At 55.3% G+C, this 19710-nt stretch overlaps 6 protein-coding genes across 6 annotated transcripts; 3 read left to right on the top strand and 3 right to left on the bottom strand.

Moving 5' to 3' along the window:
* Positions 1-424: 424 nt before the first annotated feature.
* On the top strand, positions 425-2118 carry ATEG_03022 (putative nucleotide-sugar transporter; the record flags this gene model as incomplete). Its single annotated transcript, XM_001212200.1, has 5 exons — positions 425-508; positions 561-1570; positions 1641-1827; positions 1925-1936; positions 2089-2118. 5 exons carry the CDS (start codon positions 425-427, stop codon positions 2116-2118), a joined length of 1323 nt encoding a protein of 440 aa, XP_001212200.1.
* A 118-nt stretch (positions 2119-2236) lies between these two features.
* ATEG_03023 (putative sterol o-acyltransferase (APE2)) lies at positions 2237-4099 on the bottom strand (the record flags this gene model as incomplete). Its single annotated transcript, XM_001212201.1, has 6 exons — positions 2237-2263; positions 2313-2354; positions 2412-2667; positions 2727-3416; positions 3476-3919; positions 3975-4099. 6 exons carry the CDS (start codon positions 4097-4099, stop codon positions 2237-2239), a joined length of 1584 nt encoding a protein of 527 aa, XP_001212201.1.
* Positions 4100-4841: 742 nt separating this feature from the next.
* Positions 4842-7677, top strand: ATEG_03024 (AP-1 complex subunit gamma; the record flags this gene model as incomplete). Its single annotated transcript, XM_001212202.1, has 5 exons — positions 4842-4851; positions 4964-5087; positions 5153-5341; positions 5379-7527; positions 7582-7677. The coding sequence occupies 5 exons, from the start codon at positions 4842-4844 to the stop codon at positions 7675-7677; spliced, it is 2568 nt and encodes an 855-aa protein (XP_001212202.1).
* A 739-nt stretch (positions 7678-8416) lies between these two features.
* ATEG_03025 (J domain-containing protein) lies at positions 8417-10123 on the bottom strand (the record flags this gene model as incomplete). Its single annotated transcript, XM_001212203.1, has 1 exon — positions 8417-10123. One exon carries the CDS (start codon positions 10121-10123, stop codon positions 8417-8419), a length of 1707 nt encoding a protein of 568 aa, XP_001212203.1.
* A 2537-nt stretch (positions 10124-12660) lies between these two features.
* ATEG_03026 (metallophosphatase domain-containing protein) lies at positions 12661-13855 on the bottom strand (the record flags this gene model as incomplete). Its single annotated transcript, XM_001212204.1, has 2 exons — positions 12661-13550; positions 13588-13855. 2 exons carry the CDS (start codon positions 13853-13855, stop codon positions 12661-12663), a joined length of 1158 nt encoding a protein of 385 aa, XP_001212204.1.
* A 478-nt stretch (positions 13856-14333) lies between these two features.
* Positions 14334-19038, top strand: ATEG_03027 (60S ribosomal protein uL13; the record flags this gene model as incomplete). Its single annotated transcript, XM_001212205.1, has 12 exons — positions 14334-15919; positions 16219-16237; positions 16325-16337; positions 16416-16462; positions 16539-16637; positions 16796-17106; positions 17328-17336; positions 17602-17611; positions 18135-18270; positions 18470-18523; positions 18585-18843; positions 18900-19038. 12 exons carry the CDS (start codon positions 14334-14336, stop codon positions 19036-19038), a joined length of 2682 nt encoding a protein of 893 aa, XP_001212205.1.
* Positions 19039-19710: the final 672 nt, after the last annotated feature.

A 19710-nucleotide genomic window follows, 5' to 3' on the forward strand; every position in this document is an offset into this window, starting at 1 on the left:
CCGTGTGTAATTAGGCGTTATGATTCTATTCTATTTACCTGGACTATTATCATGAACCGTACCTATACCGAGTACATCCACGTCATAGATGCCTTTTGTAGTGCGGCACGGGAGATCTGCGCTGATAAGATAAGGCCTAGTCACCTGCTCGGCGCCTCATCCATCCTCCCCTTCTTTGTCCCGTTCTCTCTCTCTCTTTTCCCCTCTTTCATCCCTCCTGGTTCCTGTGCCCGCCGTTCGACATGGCCTCTCGCTAACTCCGCTACACCAGCTTTCTACTCTGCCTGATTCCAGTGATATTGCCCTGGAACTCCAGTCCCCCAACAGATCATCTGCGTCATCTCCGCCCATCCTTTGTCTGTGTCTCCGCTTTCACAACCACAACAACCGATACGAAACATCTCCAGAGCTCACCCCGTTCACCATGGCGAATAAGGCCCTCATCCCCTTCCTGGTCACGATGATGCTCGTGACCGGCGTTTGTAACACTATTCTGAATAAATATCAGGTACGACCGACTCTGTGCTGTCTCCTCGTGATCGTCTGACCATGTCAACCAGGATATGCAATGTGTTCGAAACTGCGACTCCCCCGATCCCAGCGATCGTCACCTCTTCGAACAACCCGTTATCCAGACGTGGGTACACCAGATCCGCCGTTTCCTCATTTCTGCTGACCTTCACCGCTTCAGGATTCAAATGTTCGTCGGTGAATCGGGAAGTTGGCTCGTGGTTGCCCTCTCCTTCCTTTACCGGCGCTACGTCGCCCCGCGCTTCTCGAGCGACACATCACCCCTTCTTGCCGGCGGCTATCGCCCTGTCAACGGTGACGACCACCTCGAGGACGGTGACGACGACGATCACCATGTTGGCAACGGAACGGATGACCCCACAAAGCCATCGCACGCCGAGGATGGACGAACCAAACTGCAGGGCCGGAAGATCTTCCTTCTCGCTGCGCCGGCGTGCTGTGATATTGCCGGAACTACCCTCATGAATGTTGGGCTGCTCTTTGTCGCCGCCAGTATCTACCAAATGACTCGGGGCGCCCTAGTTCTCTTCGTCGGTCTGTTCAGCGTCCTCTTCCTCCACCGCAAGCTGTACCTGTACCAGTGGATGGCGTTGTTCGTCGTCGTGCTCGGCGTCGCGCTTGTCGGTCTGGCGGGTGCCCTCTTCGGCGACAGCTCGCACCACGACTTGACCAAGGAGAACGCGATAGCTGCGGTCACCAACGCTACCCTGCAGGCTCGCGCTGTGGCGAGCACGCCTGAGGCTGTCAAGGCCGTCATCGGCGTCCTCCTGATTGCCGCGGCGCAGATCTTCACCGCGTCACAATTCGTCTCGGAGGAGTGGATCCTGGAGAACTACGCCATGGACCCGATCCAGGTGGTCGGCTGGGAGGGCGTGTTCGGTTTCTCCGTTACGGTGATCGCATCGATCATCCTGCATTTCACGATTGGGCGCACGCCTGCCGGTCGGTATGGCTACTTTGATGCGAATGAGGGATGGCGGCAGGTGCTCAGCAACAAGAACGTGATGATTTCAAGCGTGTTGATCATGTTCAGCATTGGGTATGACTATGGCTTCGGCTCTCCCCCTGCGTCTTGCCTGCGTTCAACATAACTAATTCACTATCGCCAGCGGCTTCAACTTCTTCGGCCTCTCCGTCACCCGGTCGGTCTCCGCGACCTCTCGCAGCACGATCGACACCTGCCGCACCCTGTTCATTTGGCTGGTCTCGCTCGCGCTCGGATGGGAGTCCTTCAAGTGGCTGCAGGTGCTGGGCTTTGTCCTGCTGGTCTATGGGACGTTCCTGTTCAACGATATCGTACGTCCACCCCTGAAGGCGTGTCTTCCTCGCGAAGTAAGAGAGCGAGAATTGCTTCTGCCCGAAGAGCCTATTGAACATCTCTAGATGTATATAGCTATGGTATAGTGTACGTCTTTCTGTTTGGTCTGTTTTGGTGATTTCGGCGTTGCACTGGTTCAATTCATTTATGGCGTTCTGGTTTGTATTTAGTATAGGTGGAGTTTTTGCTAGATGACAATATATGGAATCTACATTTTCTAATCTACCTCTAATATGTAGGTACTCACACGCCCAAGCAACCGCCAATGAATGAATCTAGAGACAGAACAAAATGAAGGGTATAATCCAAAGCCATATGGTACAGAAGGATGAACTCGCACAGATGATACAGATCAACCATAGATACAGCACCTTATCTTACCTGAATTTAAACAAGAACGTACAACGCGCACATCTATATTGGTTAGCACTAGCCGAAACAATGACAGCCAAGGAGGACCTACAAGAGCCAGACCAAAGATCATAGATAACCAAAAGAACAGGTTCTGCGAAAAAGGTCAGCACACCATTTACGCACCGTGACAGTCCCAATGCACACTTACGTTCAGAGTCGTCTGCCCGCGGAAGTAGCGCGATTTCTGGACCGCCACAATGGGCAGCTGCAGCATCATGGCGCAGAACCCGTAGCCGCGCAGCTTCTTCGTGATGCAGCTCATGACCAGCTCGTGGGCGATCGAGCTCACCAGGAAGGTGATGAACATGGCGACGGGCTTGGAGAAATGCGTCAACGAGGAGAAATACACGTGGCGGCGGAGGAAGTGGTGGACGGGAATGTTCCACTCGCGCGAGAATTCCAGCCTTTATCAGTTAGTACACTCTTCGTTCTCTTGACAGGGCGGATAGGGGGGTTACTATACCAATCGCACGAGTTCCACCAGTCGGAATAAAAATGACGGTCGGCGAAACAGGTGATCTCGGCAAAGGCGCCGAGGAGGTACTCGAAGATGACGAGGAAGACGAGCAGGAAGGTGATGGTGAAAGGGAACAGGAGCATGCTGATGGTCTCGGCGAGGATGAGGGCCTTGTCGCCGACGCTGGCGGTGCGGTGGAGGTGCACGTTGGCCTCGCTGAGGACGGGCAGAATGAACTCCTCGCTTACTAGAGTTAGTAGGAAGATGCACCCGAAGACGGCGAGCGACTTCAGGCCGACTTCCGTCCAGGAGCGGTCCTTGCTCCGAGGGTACTCCAGCTCGTAGCAGAGCGTCGGGCAGAAGATGTAGTCAACGTAGTTGGCGAGCGTGAGGTTTTGCGGGTATGTGACATGGCCCAGCGGGGAGGTCAGCTCCGTGGCAAGATCCTCGCGCAGCTCGGGGACGGAGTTCGAGCGGGTGCGTCGGGGGGCCGGCCGACGGGTTGACGGCTCGGGATAGTGGACCGCGGCGTCGAGGGGCTGCGAGCCGGGGTTGTCGAGGGCGGAGAGTCGGCGCTCGGTCTCGCTGAGGTGGCCGTTGTAGAAGGCGTAGGAGTGGATTTTCATGAGGAAGGTCAGGGTGTGGAGAGTGAAGAACACCTGCGCGGTCCAGGTCCATTGCAGCATGAATGGCCAGCTGGGAAATCGTGTTAGCTGTGTTGGATGGCGCGTCCGGCGGGGAGAGAAGGCGCGTACTTGATCCAGAGGACGAGCCAGGCAACTTCGAAGATACTCTGGATGATGATCCCACCTCGTCCCCAGCGCAGCCACCCCGAGCTACGCCGGAAGAGGCGGTGCAGGGGTAAAACGAAGCCACTGCTGACAACCATCGCGAGGTCGCTGAATGCCATGGAATAGACGTTCGCCGAGAGGATACTCCAGACTCTGATGCGCAGGGGGTAACCTGTGTCCTTGATGTTGCGCAGCATGGTGGTTACGACCATGATGAAGAGGACGATCCAGAACAGGGTAAAGAATCCGCGGAAATTATGGTAGTCGCTCTTGGGATCAAAGTGTGATACGCGGGGTACATAGTCAATGCTGTAGAAGATGCGATGGCGCGCGCGAGCCTGCTTGCGAGCGGTCGAGATGGATTGTACGGAAGGAGGCGCATCCTCGGAGACGGGGGTGGAAACGCCGCTGGATGAATGGTCAGTCCGTGTATATAGATCCGATTGTGCAGCGAAGAGCGTACCTGGAATCAGAGGCCAGCTTCTCCAGAACAGGCATCTTCGCAGTATCGTCGGACTTCTTCAATCCCATCGCGTGCCGCGGCCGCAATGCGGAGGAGCCGTTGGGTCGGTAGTCGACCGACGACATTTCTGCTGACGGTGAGGTTGACAGGGAGGAAAGGGTATATTCAGGTCACATTGATTCCGGACAATGTGAGAATCAAGTCAGACGAGAAGGAGCCAAGTATATATGTACCTAGGTATGCTCAATGAGGTGCAGGTTGCAGGGCGGTGTTGCTATGGTGGATCCTCCGTGGGTACTCCGTATTTTGATATGTAATCGGCAGCCGTCGAGAAGCCGACAAAGCCGCTCGAAGTCGCGCCAGGACCAATGATATAGGAACAGGAGGATCACCAGAACACCGCCCACCGCGACATGTGTTCATGTGGTTGAAACATCATGGTCCAGAATGAAGAAGATCGCCCGGAAGTTGGAGGAAGAGACGCTCACGTCATGCGGGTTCGGTCTGGCGGCTTCCGAGTGCCGATGCAGATACGAATACGGCAAGCGCAAGGGCGGGACGGCGATACGGCTGCAAGGCTGCAAGGCAGTAAGGCAGTAAGGCATAAGCGCATCAGGTGTCGAGCCGCACGTGATTAATCTGCACTAACCCCATCAGGCTGCGCCAAGATGCCAGCAACGGGATGATTGTTAGTTGGTTGTTTCGAGAGTCCCTCTCAACAGCTTCACCTCACCTCCGTCTTCCTCTGGTTTGCGCAAGACCGGTTTCTTCGCATTCCTTCTCCTCCTCTCTCCTATCCATCCCCCTTTTACCTCTTCTCCCTTCCCCCATTTTTCATCTCCCTGTAGGGGGGTTGTTGTGGCCGACATGACTTCCCGTACGTCGTCCCCCCCATTCCCTACATCCCCCACACCCTATCATCTATTCTCCCTCTTGGTCGACCTCATCTACTCCCTCGCTAACCAATTCCTCTCTTATTCATTCTTCAGTGAAACAATTCATCCGTAATGTTCGTTCGGCCAAAACTATTGCCGACGAACGTGCCGTCATTCAGAAAGAGAGTGCCGCCATCCGTGCATCCTTCCGCGAAGAGAGCCATGATTCGGGAATCCGGTCAGCATTACACGCCACGCTTGTTCTTCCGCTCGTCCAAACCGGCCGCTTACATTGTCCTACAGGAGAAACAATGTAGCCAAACTCCTATACCTGTTCACCCTCGGTGAACGCACCCACTTCGGTCAGATCGAATGTCTAAAGCTCCTCGCCTCCCACCGCTTTGCCGACAAGCGTCTGGGTTACCTGGGAACCATGCTGTTGTTGGATGAGAACCAGGAAGTGTTGACATTGGTGACGAACTCATTGAAGAAGTCAGTTGTCAACCCCCGGTTCTGGTTGCTCCTCCAGGACTTGCGCTGACGTCGTTTTCCCCGAATGTAGTGATCTCAACCATTCCAACCAATATATCGTCGGCCTTGCCCTCTGCGCCCTCGGCAACATCGCCTCCGTCGAGATGTCACGAGATCTTTTTCCCGAAGTCGAGAACCTTCTGTCCACCGCGAACCCCTATATCCGGAGGAAAGCTGCCCTCTGTGCCATGCGCATCTGCCGCAAGGTTCCGGACTTGCAGGAGCATTTCCTGGAAAAGGCTAAACAACTGCTGTCTGACCGGAACCACGGTGTCTTGCTGTGTGGATTGACTTTGGTCATTGACATGTGTGAGGCGGAGGAAGCGGAAGAAGGCCAGGAAGGCGTGATCGAAATGTTCCGGCCCCTGGCTGGCGGGCTTGTGCGTGCTCTGAAAGGGCTGACCACGTCGGGATACGCCCCGGAACATGACGTCTCTGGAATCACCGATCCTTTCCTCCAGGTCAAGATCCTGCGTCTCCTGAGAGTGTTGGGAAGAGGTGATGTTGCGACGAGCGAGTTGATTAACGATATCCTGGCCCAGGTGGCTACCAACACGGATTCTTCGAAGAACGTCGGCAACTCCATCCTCTACGAAGCTGTCCTGACCATCCTCGACATTGAAGCTGATTCGGGTCTGCGTGTCCTGGGTGTTAACATTCTCGGAAAGTTCCTGACAAATAAGGACAACAACATTCGCTACGTCGCCCTGAACACACTGAACAAGGTCGTCGCCATTGAACCGAATGCCGTGCAGAGACACCGTAATACCATCTTGGAATGTCTCCGTGATCCCGATATCAGTATCCGACGTCGAGCTCTGGACCTGAGCTTCATGCTGATCAACGAGGGAAATGTCCGCGTTCTTGTCCGGGAATTGTTGGCGTTCTTGGAGGTGGCGGATAATGAGTTCAAGCCTGCCATGACTACCCAGATCGGGATTGCCGCTGATCGGTTCGCACCGAACAAGCGCTGGCACGTCGACACAATCTTGCGGGTTCTCAAACTGGCTGGTGCCTATGTGAAGGAACAGATCCTGTCTTCCTTTGTCCGACTCATCGCGACAACCCCGGAATTACAGACCTACTCTGTGCAGAAGCTGTACATGTCCCTGAAGGACGATATCTCCCAGGAGGGGCTCACACTGGCCGCCACTTGGGTGATTGGCGAATATGGCGATAGCCTCCTCCGCGGCGGGCAATACGAGGAAGAGGAATTGGTGAAGGAGGTTCAAGAGAGTGACATTGTTGATCTTTTCAACAACATCCTTAACAGCACATATGCCTCGCAGACCGTGGTCGAGTACATCACCACGGCCTCGATGAAGCTGACAGTGCGCATGTCTGACCCCAGCCAGATTGAGCGTCTCCGTCGCTTCCTCCTGAGCAGAACCGCCGATCTCAGCGTGGAGATTCAGCAGCGAGCCGTCGAGTACAGCAACCTCTTTGGATATGACCAGATCCGCCAAGGCGTCTTGGAACGGATGCCCGCGCCTGAGATTCGCGAGGAACAGAGGGTGTTGGGCGCACCAACCAAGAAGCGCCAAAGCAAGGTCCTCAAGGACAAGACCAAGAAACCTGCTAAGCAGGCGGAACAAGACATGCTCCTCGATCTCATGGGCGGCGACGCGCCCGCAACCAGCCCGACCGGTAACACCTCTCAAAACACGGCCGATCTACTGGCCGATATCCTTGGTGGGGACTCGGGAATGTCCTCACCAGCGCCTCAACCAGCCCAGCAGCCCGCCCAGAGCAACACTGCGGCCATCATGGACCTCTTTGGCTCCAATGGGGCCAGCGCGACCCCGTCTCCCCAACCCACACAGCCAGCGTCTTCCCTGGATCTACTAGGGGGCCTGGGATCTAGCACGTCTCCAGCTCCAGCGGCTTCCGCGGCCGCAGCGCCCGCACACACTGCGTTCGATAAAAACGAGTTGTCTCTGACGTTACAAGTGCAACGGAGCGGTCCCAACAATGCACAGATCCAGGCTCGTTTCCGCAACGCGTCTAACTTTGGCAGTTTCTCGGGTGTTGGACTTCAGGCTGCCGTGCCCAAGAGCCAACGACTGCAACTGAGTGCGATCAACAAGGCCGATCTCGAGGGCGGCGATGAAGGCATCCAGATGCTGAAAGTGACAGCTCTCAGTGGGGTAAGTTGCACGGAATTCAGGTTCATTCTCAGGTGCTGACTTTCTTGTCTGTAGGCACTCCCACCCAAGCTGCGTCTTCGTCTCCGTATCACATATGCGAAAGACGGATCTGCGCCGGTGACTGATCAGGTCGACTGGACCGAGCCGTAGTCTTTCCCGGAGCACTCCATATCCACCACCCCACCCCCCCTAATATCAATCACTATTTACGGTGTCTTGCTTCAAAAACGCAGTTCTCATCTCTTCGACCAAGCGGAAGGATCCGGTTCTGACGATAGGCCCACAGCTGAGTTCGTTCCCTGACGCCCGATTTTGGTCTTACAGGTCAAGTGGAATAGCAATTAGTTCAGAGCATACAATACATACCCGGTTGGTTACTGGCTTACTCCTGTTGTTTGTTGATTCTTATCCATGGCTTATATTCGATGTAAATGCTTGATCTGTCTGTCGTCAGAGGCCGGGCGTGTTGTATGTTCATCATTGTTACTAGAGGTGTCTATGCATGGTAGAGGATAATAGTATGTCGATTACGTCTGATCTTAGGCTCCAGTGCAAGGCTTCTTTACGGATAAGATGGTATTTCATTTCTGTACGTTGCTAGACCTATATAGCCAACCCCGACCCCACCGCCCATCGTCACTCATGATCGTCATCATTGAACTCCTCAACGCCCGGAGCAATATCAGTTTAGTATCGTTATAAAAAAGGGTGTTAAAAACAACAGGACGAAAGACATTGCAAAACAAGTTCAATCATCGGAAAGAAAAAGAAGAAAAACCCAAACCCATCAAGAAAATGCAAATGTATAAGTCATAGGTTCTGTCGTGATATTCATTGGGCATACGCCGCGGACTGGCGCCGCGGCATCATCGGCGGTGGCCCATATTGATCATACGCCGAGTAGCGCGGGTGCGAGCTCACGATATGATCCGGGGCGATCTCGCGGTAGCTGACCTTGTCCCGCGGACAGTCGACGTAGTCGACCTCGCCGAAGGCTTTCCTCCGGCCGCTGCTGCCGCCGCCGGATGCGCGCGGCGACTCCGCGACAAAGGGGTAGTTGGCGGTGTTGCTGCGGACGGGAGGTTTGGGGCCGTGGGGGCGGGTGGGGGCGGAGGTGCGGGCGTGGCGTGGGGACGGCCGCAGCGGCGGCTCGACGAGGATGGTTTTGGGTTTCTGGGGGTGGGGGCGGCGGCGAGTCGCGGGGGATCTTGTAGCGCTTGGAGGTGGATTTCGAGACGGGCTCGCGCTCGGCGACCATCTCTGGAGTGCCGGGGCTGGAGTAGCCGGAGTCGGTGCGGTCGATGCCGGCGCGCAGGCGGGTGGTGGTGGTCGCTGCGCGCGGGACGGGCTCCTGGGCCATGGCGTACAGCTTGGAGGCGGCGGGGCCGTCACGACGGCCGGTGTAGGACGAGGCGGAGCGGGAGGAGGTCTGCAGGGACGGACGGGCATGCTTGCTGCCCGGGGCGGTGGCAGCCGAGGGCATGGGCGGCGGCACGGGGATCTTGGCGGAGTCGCGGCGGTCGAGATCCTCGTAGGAGCCGTGGCGCGAGGACGAGACGTTCTCCTTGCTGGAGCGTTTGGATTTGGAGCGGGCGGAGCGGCGCGAGGACGAGGACTCGGGCTCCGGCGAGTCGTGCTCGCGGTAGCGGAGGGGCGAGCGCGACGACCGTTGGTAGTGGTGACGGCGGCTGTCGATCTCGATGGGCACGGTGCCGCCGGAGCGGTGGATGTAATCGCGGGCGGTGTGCGCCAGCTTGTCATACTTGTGGCAGTCATCGGAGTAGTCATCGTCGGAGGCCGGAGCGGTATAGCGCGGTGGTGGAGGCGGCGTGTCGGCGGATTTGGTCTTGCGGGCGGAGGGGCGGCTACGACGGGAACTGGAGGGCACCTTCATCTTCACGTAGACGGTGCTGGTGCTGGAGTCGGAGGCATCGTCATAGTCGTCGTCGGAGCGGCCATAGTGCGGCGGCGGAGCCGTGGCTCGCTCGTACTTCTCGTAGACCTCCCGTCGACGTTCCTTGGTACGGTACTTGGCCCGATCGGAGTGGGTCGCTTTGGCGGCATCGCGGGGGGATTCTCTGGTGGCGCGCGGAGTGCTGCTGCTGCTGTTGAGGGGAACGGACCGGGACTTGCGGCGGTCGTCGGGGGCGGCCTTGGTGCGCGGACGGGCGCTGAACTCGTCGAACTTGCGCGAGGTTGACCGCGGGGGCTCGTCGGGGTATCGCAGGTCATCGTCCTCGTAACCGGCGTCGGCGGGGGCGCGGGTCTCAAAGATGCGGCCATCGCGATATTCACGGGAGCTGGAGGCTCGGGCAGACGGAGAGCGGGCGCCCGACATCATCATTTCGTGATGGAGTTCGGCCAGGCGGACCTTCTGGTCGTACTTGGTGCGACGGGTCTCGTCAGAGAGGAGTTCGTAGGCCTGTTGGACCTTCTGGAACTCATCCTGGGCCTGTTCCCGTAGGGATTCGTCCTTGATCTTGTCGGGATGACATTTCAAGACGAGTTTGCGATGTGCGGATTTGATGTCGGCCAGAGTGGCGTCTTTGGCCACACCGAGGACGGCGTAGGGGTTGATATCCGGTACGGATGGCATGATGCAGCCGAGAGAAGTCGGTCAAACATGAATTGGAGGAGAAATGAGAGAGTGAGTGTGAATTGAAAGAGAGGGACGTTATAAAGAGGGTATCAGTAGAGGGAGACTAGGTCTATGTGACTCTGACTGGGGATGGTGAAAGCGAAAGGGGCGAATGCAATGGGAGGCAAATCAGCTGATGAGTCGAAGGGAGAGACAACCCGATCAATCAGTTCATGGCCAGATTTGCTGGGAGAAAGATGCAGCCATTCATGGAGAGACGAAGGTCGGCGAAGACGAGAGAAGCGGGATAGATGAATAAACCTGACAGACCACGGGCAAGACGAGACGAAAACGGAGGCGAAGAGAGAGGCAAGATGAGGTCGTTGGAGGAGGTACTTGGCCGGTACTTGCGGTGGGCGGGAGCCCGTGGTTGGAATGGAAGTATCTGGCGGTATTTCGGTATTCTTACGCGTGGCGGTGCAGATCGAGCATTCCGATTCTTTCTCTGGGCTCTGGGGAGTCTCGGTCGAATGATTCTCCTGTCGGTTGTCTTCTGTTCTTCCTTTAATCGATATTAATGGAATTAAAGGATCTGATTATGGGATTGTCGCAAACAGCGGTGAGGTTGACGGGGGGACCAGCATAAAGAGCGGTCTGTTGCGGTATAATGATGATGGTATACAACAGAGGAAGACCATCAATGGATATAATATAATGGCCCCTTCCGGTCATCTGCAGTTCTCTCTCTCTCTCCGTCTGTCCAGCCCACCAAATCAAAAACCCCGCATCGTGGAAGAGTCGTTGCTGCGCCTCTCATAGGCCGCTTGCTTTTTATCCTCGCCTCACTCGTAAGAATATAATAATAATACCATATATATAACACTCAATATTAATTATCAATATTATTAATAATAATCATAATAATTATAAGAATCCCAAAGCAAGGTACCCTGCCATCCTCATGTACCTGACGTATCCACGGAAATCCCTCCCTCGATCCGATCCTGGCCTCGCGTGAAACCACCCATGGATCTGCCCCAGTTGGTTCCGCTCACCCTCCAGTTGGTACTCTGTCTGTACAGTATATGTATAATAGTAGAACGTCGGCGCTTATTTTGTCACAAGATTCCTCTTCATCACATATCACATCAGCCTGGCCTCAAATCCCTCCTCTTCTCCGGCCGGTCAGACCTGTCCCACCCTGGCCCATCCCCCCCAAAGAAAAGATTCATTGGTGGCCAGTCCAGCAAATCCACGGCGCACGAGGCCCTCGGTTGCATTGGCTCTCCGCCACTCGCCATGCAGAACTAATGCCGGGAGATCATTGTTGCAGGTCACTCCAATCACCATCGCCCCTCCCGGTTCTCTTTTGCCTCGTCCTCTGTTGCAGAAGTGTCAGAGGTCAGAAGTCCGAGATCCTTTCGTATCGCTCAGAACGATCGTCAACCTCCATCGACCAGAGACCAGAGGACAAGAGGACGTGGAATGGCCTCGGCTGGCGGACTAGAAGATCCCATGAAACCGTGGATACCGACCGACATGCGATCGATCATCTGTCTGGCCAGAGGGTGTACCACCATCACCGGTTAACCCACGGATGACCTGTCTGGGTGTGATGGGGATGCTGATTTGTCCCTAGGCGTCCCCATGAGGAGGGGTTGTACTCCGTACCTTGCTGGCTCACATCATCATCCCCGAGCACTGTGGGGGCCGGTGTCATCCATCCGTATCTTTTGCCTACTACTAGTTAACCTACGGAGTACAGAGTACTAACATAGTTAGTTCCCTAGGTATCCTTTATTTAGGACCCCGTCACTGCCCGCCGGGCGCACCTTATCAATCCCCGTTCGAACTACCGAACGCAGCATAGTCGCCTGTACCACCTGCAGCCTGCATTGGAACAATAATGGGAAATCTGTCCCCCCTTCAGCCAAGGGGGCAATCAGCTTTAGCCATGGTTAGCGCGCCAGCTGGACAACTGTCGCGATGCCACCTGGATGGTGCGGATTCTCCAGATGGGGCGCTCCACTCGTCTGCACTTCCTCCATTAGCATCACGGAAAAGGCAATGTGGCTTGCGTCCAGTTGTCAGGGCAATAAGTAACTAGGTACCCCTCTATGTACACGAGGGGAGTGGTAAAACACATACCTAACCGGCGTTGATACAGGTATCCGTATCGGTCAAACGATCTACCCCGCTATCATGACCTCGAATGCGTGAGCAGTCGGATCGTTTCTAGAAGCAGTCACATCCTTCCAGTCTCCGTTCCAGATGACCCTGCAGACAGAGCCTAGGTACTCCAAGGTCCAGCGCGGCACGATTAGATCATCCAGCACCGAGAAACGACGCCGGAGGTGGTGATGGGTTGCTACGAGCGACGGTATCTTGTTTGGGCTCGGTTTTGACGTAGATGAACCTGCATGATGTAATGATTTTCCCCCGTCGCTCCTCTCCCCGCCGGTAGCTCATCAATCCATACGTAAGGACAAGTCGGTGCTCAAGCTCCCTTTAAACCGGATAACAAGTCAACTGCATCCAATCGTACCAGGTGTTCATCACCGGTCGGTCACACTGCTTCTCCAGGTAGGCAAATCCAGATCGACGACGATCGGGGCGTTGAACTGCTTGCCCTGGCGATGAGGCCAGCTCGTCGCAAGAATGGCAGCGTTCACAATGCAGGATTCCCGTCGACGGGCGCCAAATTCGTCATTGTCCTCTGTGAGACACTGTTCTGCCTGTTCACCTCGAGGATACCACACCACAGCATTCGTCTCGTCCGCCGTGCCCGGAAACGAACCCTCTCGCATTCGCATCTGCTCAGCCGCAAAGCCCTCGTTTTCAAGCCGGCGCGCCCGTTTGCCCGTCAAATCAACGAGACTCTGTTTCTTACTGCCGCGAGGCGGCAAAGCCACCCGTTCAACGCACTCAATCTCACTCGCATCCTGCGGTGATTGAGACGAGGATGAGGATGATGGCGAAGACGCCCATCGCACACGCTCACAGCCTCGCGACTCGTGAACATGGCCGCAAACCGCCAGCAGCGGGCGAGCCTTCCCCAGTGCACGGCGCAGGGCGTCGCAGCCCTCGGGCCCAACGGCTGCCGTGCGGCGGTCGCAGAGCGAATGAGGCGGGGTGTGCGTGACGACCACGTCGGCGTCCAATGGGATGTGCTGCCAGAGTGCTGCTGCAGCGTCGGACTCGTATCCGAACGCAGTCCAGGTGGATGTTGTCCCGTGGGAATGGGACGGCGAGTAAGGGGACCCAAAGACCGTGAAGACGGTGTTGGGGCCGGTGGGACGGGTCAAGCGGACTAGCGCTGACTCGTGCCTGAGAAAGAGAATGGAGGGTGTAGCGGTGATCGTTTCGATGCATTTCTGGGACTCTTCTAGAGCCTCGTCGCCTTGTTTCGGAAGGGAGCTTGGGTCGAGTGTGATGTCATGGTTTCCTGGGTCTGGTCAGTCTGGATCCCCCGTGCAGAGTACCAGCGCATCGCTGCAGGTGTACAAATGGGGTAGCAAAGGCTGAGGCACTCGGTAAGGAGGCTGATGCGAACAGACCGCAGATGACTATCTTGACTTCGTAGTCAGCGGCAGAAATCCATTGTAGGGTCTTCCGCAGCTCGGATAGGCTGCCTCGGGTGGTGAGATCGCCCGCATGTATCAGGACATCACCAGGAGGCAGTTTAAACCCGGCCTCGGAGGGAGTGTAGGCGTGTGTATCGGAAACGCAGACGAAGCGGGTTTTGGGCATGGTTGAGAAGGGAATTTGTCGAGAGGCAGTGTGATCTGTGCCTCGGCTTGGCACATTCCGATCGGATCTGCAACGATCACCACCTGCACTGGAGACAGGACTCGAGTTCAGAGTTACTCGAATGATAGTAGTGCCGGAGAGAATATACCCTGTTCATACATAGATATACTAGTAGAAATAAGGTACCTTTCGCATACTAACCTCACAGAAAGAGTACCTCCCAAGTACCTAGGTAACTAGGTAACTGTACCTCAAATGATGTAAGAGCTGACAGCTCCCATGGCCAATGGGAACCGACGGCAGCGATGACGGTGGGTCTTCTTTGGGCCTAGATTACATGATCGATTAGGTAGATTCGTTCTTCTCCTTTTCTTCCGTTACACTCGACCTTCTCGTAGTCTCCCCTCATCTGCTCCCTCCATCCAACCCGGTCGCAACCTCGTAGTCTTCATCCCGAAGATTGAGGGCCTCCAGCACCATGCCGCGGTGGAAACGCAAAGAGAAGCCTCGTTCCGACAACGACGTCGCCCACAGCAATAATTTTGCCGTGTTGGCCGACACTTTCCACTCGCCTCCACGACCGCAGTCAAATGCTGTCGCTTCTCTTCGTGCTGTCTCCGGGAGCTCTCCCGATCCCTCCAACCCCACCGGGACGGTGAATGCTCAATCCCATTCGGATCCCGCGGCGATCCGAAAGCTCGCCAAGCAACATGCAGAATTCGGTCCCCTCGGTGATCCGTCACATCTCTACACGAGTCAACACCCCGGTGGAGAGATTGCAGATCCCGTCCTCGATGAGCCGCCGTATTTCATCGCGTTGACTACTTATCTCAACTTCCTCGTTCTCATCTTCCTCGGTCACTTCCATGATTTCTTCGCCAAGTGGTTCCGCCCCCAGACGTATCGGCATTTGAAACCCCAGAACGGCTACGCCTCGCTGTACAGTGACTTTGAGAGTTTCTACACGCGACGTCTTAAACAACGCATCAATGACTGCTTCGACCGACCCACCACCGGTGTCCCAGGCCGCTATATCACTCTGCTCGACCAGACCACCGACGACAACATTCACTTTCAGCTGACGGGAACCACCACGGATACGCTAAACCTGAGCTCCTACAATTACCTGGGCTTTGCGCAGTCGGAAGGGCCCTGCGCGGATTACGCTGAAGAAGTCATCCGGCGCGACGGCATAAGCATGGTGGGATCTTGTAGCGACACCGGCACATCCAAGCTCCATAACCAGGTGGAGGAACAGATCGCACGCTTCGTCGGAAAGGAATCGGCCATGGTCTTCTCCATGGGCTTCGTTACCAATGCCACAATCTTCCCCGCGCTAGTCGAGAAAGGCTGTCTGATTCTTTCCGACGAACTCAACCATGCGTCTATCCGTTTTGGAGCCCGCCTCTCTGGTGCCTCTATCCAAGTCTTCTCGCACAACAACATGGCTAATCTGGAAAAGAAGCTCAGGGAAGCCATCTCCCAGGGTCAGCCTCGCACGCACCGGCCGTGGAAGAAGATCTTGGTCACCGTGGAAGGCCTGTTTTCCATGGAGGGTACCATGTGCAATCTGCCCAAGATTCTCGAACTGAAGAAACGATACAAGTTCAACCTGTTCGTGGACGAAGCCCACTCCATTGGCGCTATCGGTCCCAATGGCCGTGGTGTATGTGACTATTTCCACGTCGACCCTGCCGAGGTAGACATCCTAATGGGCACCTTCACCAAGTCCTTTGGAGCCAATGGTGGCTATGTCGCCGCCGACAAGGCTGTCATCGACAAGCTGCGCGCCACGAATGCTGGTCAAATCTTCGGCGAAGCACCGGCCCCCGCTGTCCTTGCACAGATCTATTCCTCCTTGCGGCTCATCGCCGATGAGGACCCGCTGCACCCGGGCCAGGGCCGCGAACGCATCCAACGACTTGCGTTTAACTCGCGCTATCTCCCGCCTCGGTCTCAAACGTCTCGGATTCATCGTCTACGGTCACGACGACGCCCCAATCGTTCCCTTGATGCTCTACAACCCAGCGAAAATGCCCGCCTTCTCGCACGAGATGCTGCGTCGTAAGATCTCCGTCGTCGTGGTGACCTACCCGGCGACGCCACTGGAGCTATCCCGCGTGCGCTTCTGTTTGTCGGCTGCGCACACCAAGGACGACCTAGATCATCTTTTGCGGGTGTGCGACGAGATCGGGAACGCCTTGCGACTGAAATATTCCACCGGCATCGCGGGTGGGCTCAGGGAGCCGCTCCCAGCGGACTTCCATACGAAGACTGGCCGCAAGTCGATCGAACCTCCTCGATGGGACGTGGAAGAGGTGATCGAACGGGGCACGCGCGACGCGAAACTGCCGCTGTACTAGACATGCACGGGCTTACGCTGTACGATTTATTGGATGGGTCAGAATATACGACGACTATATTAATGCTTAATGTTAATTTTGACGCGGACTGTGATAAGATTCATAGACGTCTATGTCGGGTTTGTTTACCCAAAACATTTCGATATATACGATGAAATGGACACTCTCATATCGAGTAACATATGCCTTGTTGATAGCTAATGCCATGGACGAATGTATTATTCTCCGAGATTCAACGGAAGAGGTATGCCTTATCCACTCTGCCGTAGGTAGTTACTCTGTACGTAAACATGACAATGGGAGTGGGTCATGATCGACAGCTAGGTACGGATGCCACTCCGCATCTCATCTCCAACGTTGACAAGGGCCTTCATAAGACATCGCTACGGGATGTTCACGAATGCGTATCACAGATCAAGGTATGACTCACGTCAGCTTGTATGAGCAGTCATCCTCAGCCTCAGCCTCAGACTCAGCCTTCAACACCGGACAACGGCCCGAAACTCCGGTCCAGTGAGACGGATATACGCGCTGCAGTCTATCGAGGCTGTACACCAGAGTACTACCTGTGATGTAGCATCAGGATGCCATGAGTATTGCCGAATATCTCCGCGCCGTTGCGGTGGGTTTCAATGCAGATTCGGATGATGGACTCTGTGGGACTGCCATGCGTGCCGTCATTGGACATACTTCAAACCCGTCGTTTAGGATAGCCTACAGTACTGCAAGTATGGTGTCAGCAGCATCTGCCTACCTATTATCCGGCTGCTTGCTCGCGCCAACGATGGCAGGAGGCTGTGACCGTGCCATCTACAGCAAGTGGATTGTGATACTGGGCGCTGCTACGTCGCACGAAGAGCGCCACTTGAAAGTTAATGGTTTCCGAGGGTAAGGTATCTCGGGGCAGACTAGCACAGCCTTGATTATCGAGTACCTACCCTAGTGAGGTTTTGCTGGGTGGTATCGGGAACGGTGGTGTAGGAGATCCCAGTTTGGTTACCGCGATCCTGTAGGCGCCGTCTGGGCTAGGATGGAAGATGCGGAAATGGCCTCGAACATTCCGTGCAGACTCAGTACCAATGACCATCTTCGGTCTTGAGAGGTAATAGGGCCATTGTGTAAGTCGGTCTTGGTGCCGGCTTGCTGCTGAGCTGTCGGCCGTATGCCAGCCTACGGATATGGACATAAGGCGTCGAAGGGCTGGAAACAACCACGATTGTAACGATAAGAATTGCCCAGCGAATCTGGACTCGACAGTGTGACAGGACTAGATGATTCTGGAGGCTTGGGTGGTCTATAAATCAGCTTATGTAATCATACTCCAACGACGCCATCTGCAACCTCTGTTCCCTGGAGATAATCGCAAATGCCTACCTGGGTAAGAAGGCAACGTGTAAGAAAGCTTTAGGTAACTATTTATTTCTATTCACTAATACTATCATCTCATATCCTATGATCTAGCAGGCTGCAGTGGCAATATAGAAAAGGTGGCAGTATAATTCACGTGACTACGGGCCACGGGATTGGCGGGACTTAGGGCTGGGGCCCTCCCCGATCGGCCACACAAAGTTAGTCTCGCTTAGCGACAACCCTGGGAACCATCCGACTTCGTTGTGTGCGTTGAACCTGCCCACAACGACAACAACCGCCGACAACATACATCCCAAGGGAGTATCCTAGAGCAGTGCTCTTCTTTCGCTGGATATTTTCCTTTTGACACGAGCAGGATGTCCGCTACCGAGCCAGTCGTGCGTTGCCCCTTTTCCATCCCCCCAGGGATTTGAATGTCGATGTCTCGGGAGGAGGTTGAAGATGATCATGATGGGGAAGGATGGTGATCATGATGTTGCGACGAGACGGAGACGAATCGCCTATTGCAGAAACATATATCGCTAACTTGTGTTGGATTTTCGCAGGTCGTCATTGACGGCAAGGGACACCTTCTTGGTCGTCTGGCCAGCACTGTCGCCAAGCAGCTGCTCAACGGCCAAAAGATCGTCGTCGTGAGATGTGAAGCCCTCAACATCTCCGGCGAGTTCTTCCGCGCGAAGCGTACGTGACCTCCGACCCGGTTTTGCATTTCTGCGTTTTTGTGTTTGATGATGTGGGAGTTTCGGTCGACGGGGAGGAAGAGAGCGCTTGTGCGTGGGATCAAGGAGGATCGCAGCGGAGGAACAGAATCAGACGCCGAGACGAACCATGCCATCATCTTCAAACTACAGACTCGACTGACTCGGATTGTGCGATATAGTGAAGTACCACGCCTACCTTCGCAAGATGACCCGTTTCAACCCCACTCGCGGAGGTGAGCATCCAAACCGTATCCCGAGACCGTCTGGGATGGTACTAACGCTGCCATCGATCAGGTCCCTTCCACTTCCGCGCCCCCTCCCGCATCTTCTACAAGGCCGTCCGTGGTATGATCCCCCACAAGACCGCCCGTGGTGCCGCCGCCATGGAGCGCCTGAAGGTCTTCGAGGGTGTTCCCCCTCCCTACGACAAGAAGAAGCGTGTCGTCGTTCCCCAGGCTCTGCGCGTTCTCCGTCTCCGCCCCGGCCGCAAGTACTGCACCGTCGGCAGACTCAGCCACGAGGTTGGCTGGAAGTACCAGGACGTTGTCGCCAGGTACGTTACATCTCGAGTGTGGTCTATCTCTGGGGGCATGCTAACGGACTCTACAGACTCGAGGAGCGCAGAAAGGTTAAGAGCAGTGCATACTACGAGCGCAAGAAGGCCGCTCGCCGCCAACTTGTCCACGCTCAGAAGTCGGCGGGTGTTAACGAGAAGACCAAGAGCCAGCTCGCTGAGTACGGATTCTAGATACCTAGTTGCTCGGCTGGTTGCTTGTGTCTGTGATGGGATGGGATTGGGATCGCAAACGGTTTTCTTTCAGCGGAATGTGGACAGCAAGCCGGATCGACCTTTTTCTCACTGTCCCTACCTTGTCATGAATTCCCACAATTCTCACGTTGTGACGCACATGGAGGCTGGAGAGATCGATTTCTTATTAAAAATACGGAGTCGTTTGGGATGAAAGGTGATTCAAAATAGCTGACCGTTATTCTCGCGCCGTGGCGGTTTAATCCAAAGAATTTCAAGAGTTCAAACAAAAAAAAAAAAGGGAATAATGATGCTTTCTACGGTCGACCTGTGATGCTCTGTGGTGGTTCTTCGACTCCAGATGTTCCATGCGACTACCCCTTGTAGATATGGAGGAGCTCCTTTGATTTTATCCAATTCTGTGAAGCTATGTAGCCTAGATATTACCAAATCGCCTTGCAGACATCTCATGAGGTCATCCCTGAAACTCCCAGATCCCCGGTTGCGAAAAGACCACGGGCAAAAGGGTCTAGTTCGCTTCTCCGCGGTCCGAGTTTAGCGTCTTTTTCCCCCGCATTTAGATCTCGAACTCGGAACCCGGACCGGGCCCTGCTCGGTTATTTCTCGCTGCATTCCCATCTTCGCGGTTCTGTCCCCCTTATGCAGAGATCC

Source organism: Aspergillus terreus, genomic scaffold (assembly GCF_000149615.1).
Source record: "Aspergillus terreus NIH2624 scaffold_4 genomic scaffold, whole genome shotgun sequence".
Classification (NCBI taxonomy): Eukaryota; Fungi; Ascomycota; class Eurotiomycetes; order Eurotiales; family Aspergillaceae; genus Aspergillus; species Aspergillus terreus.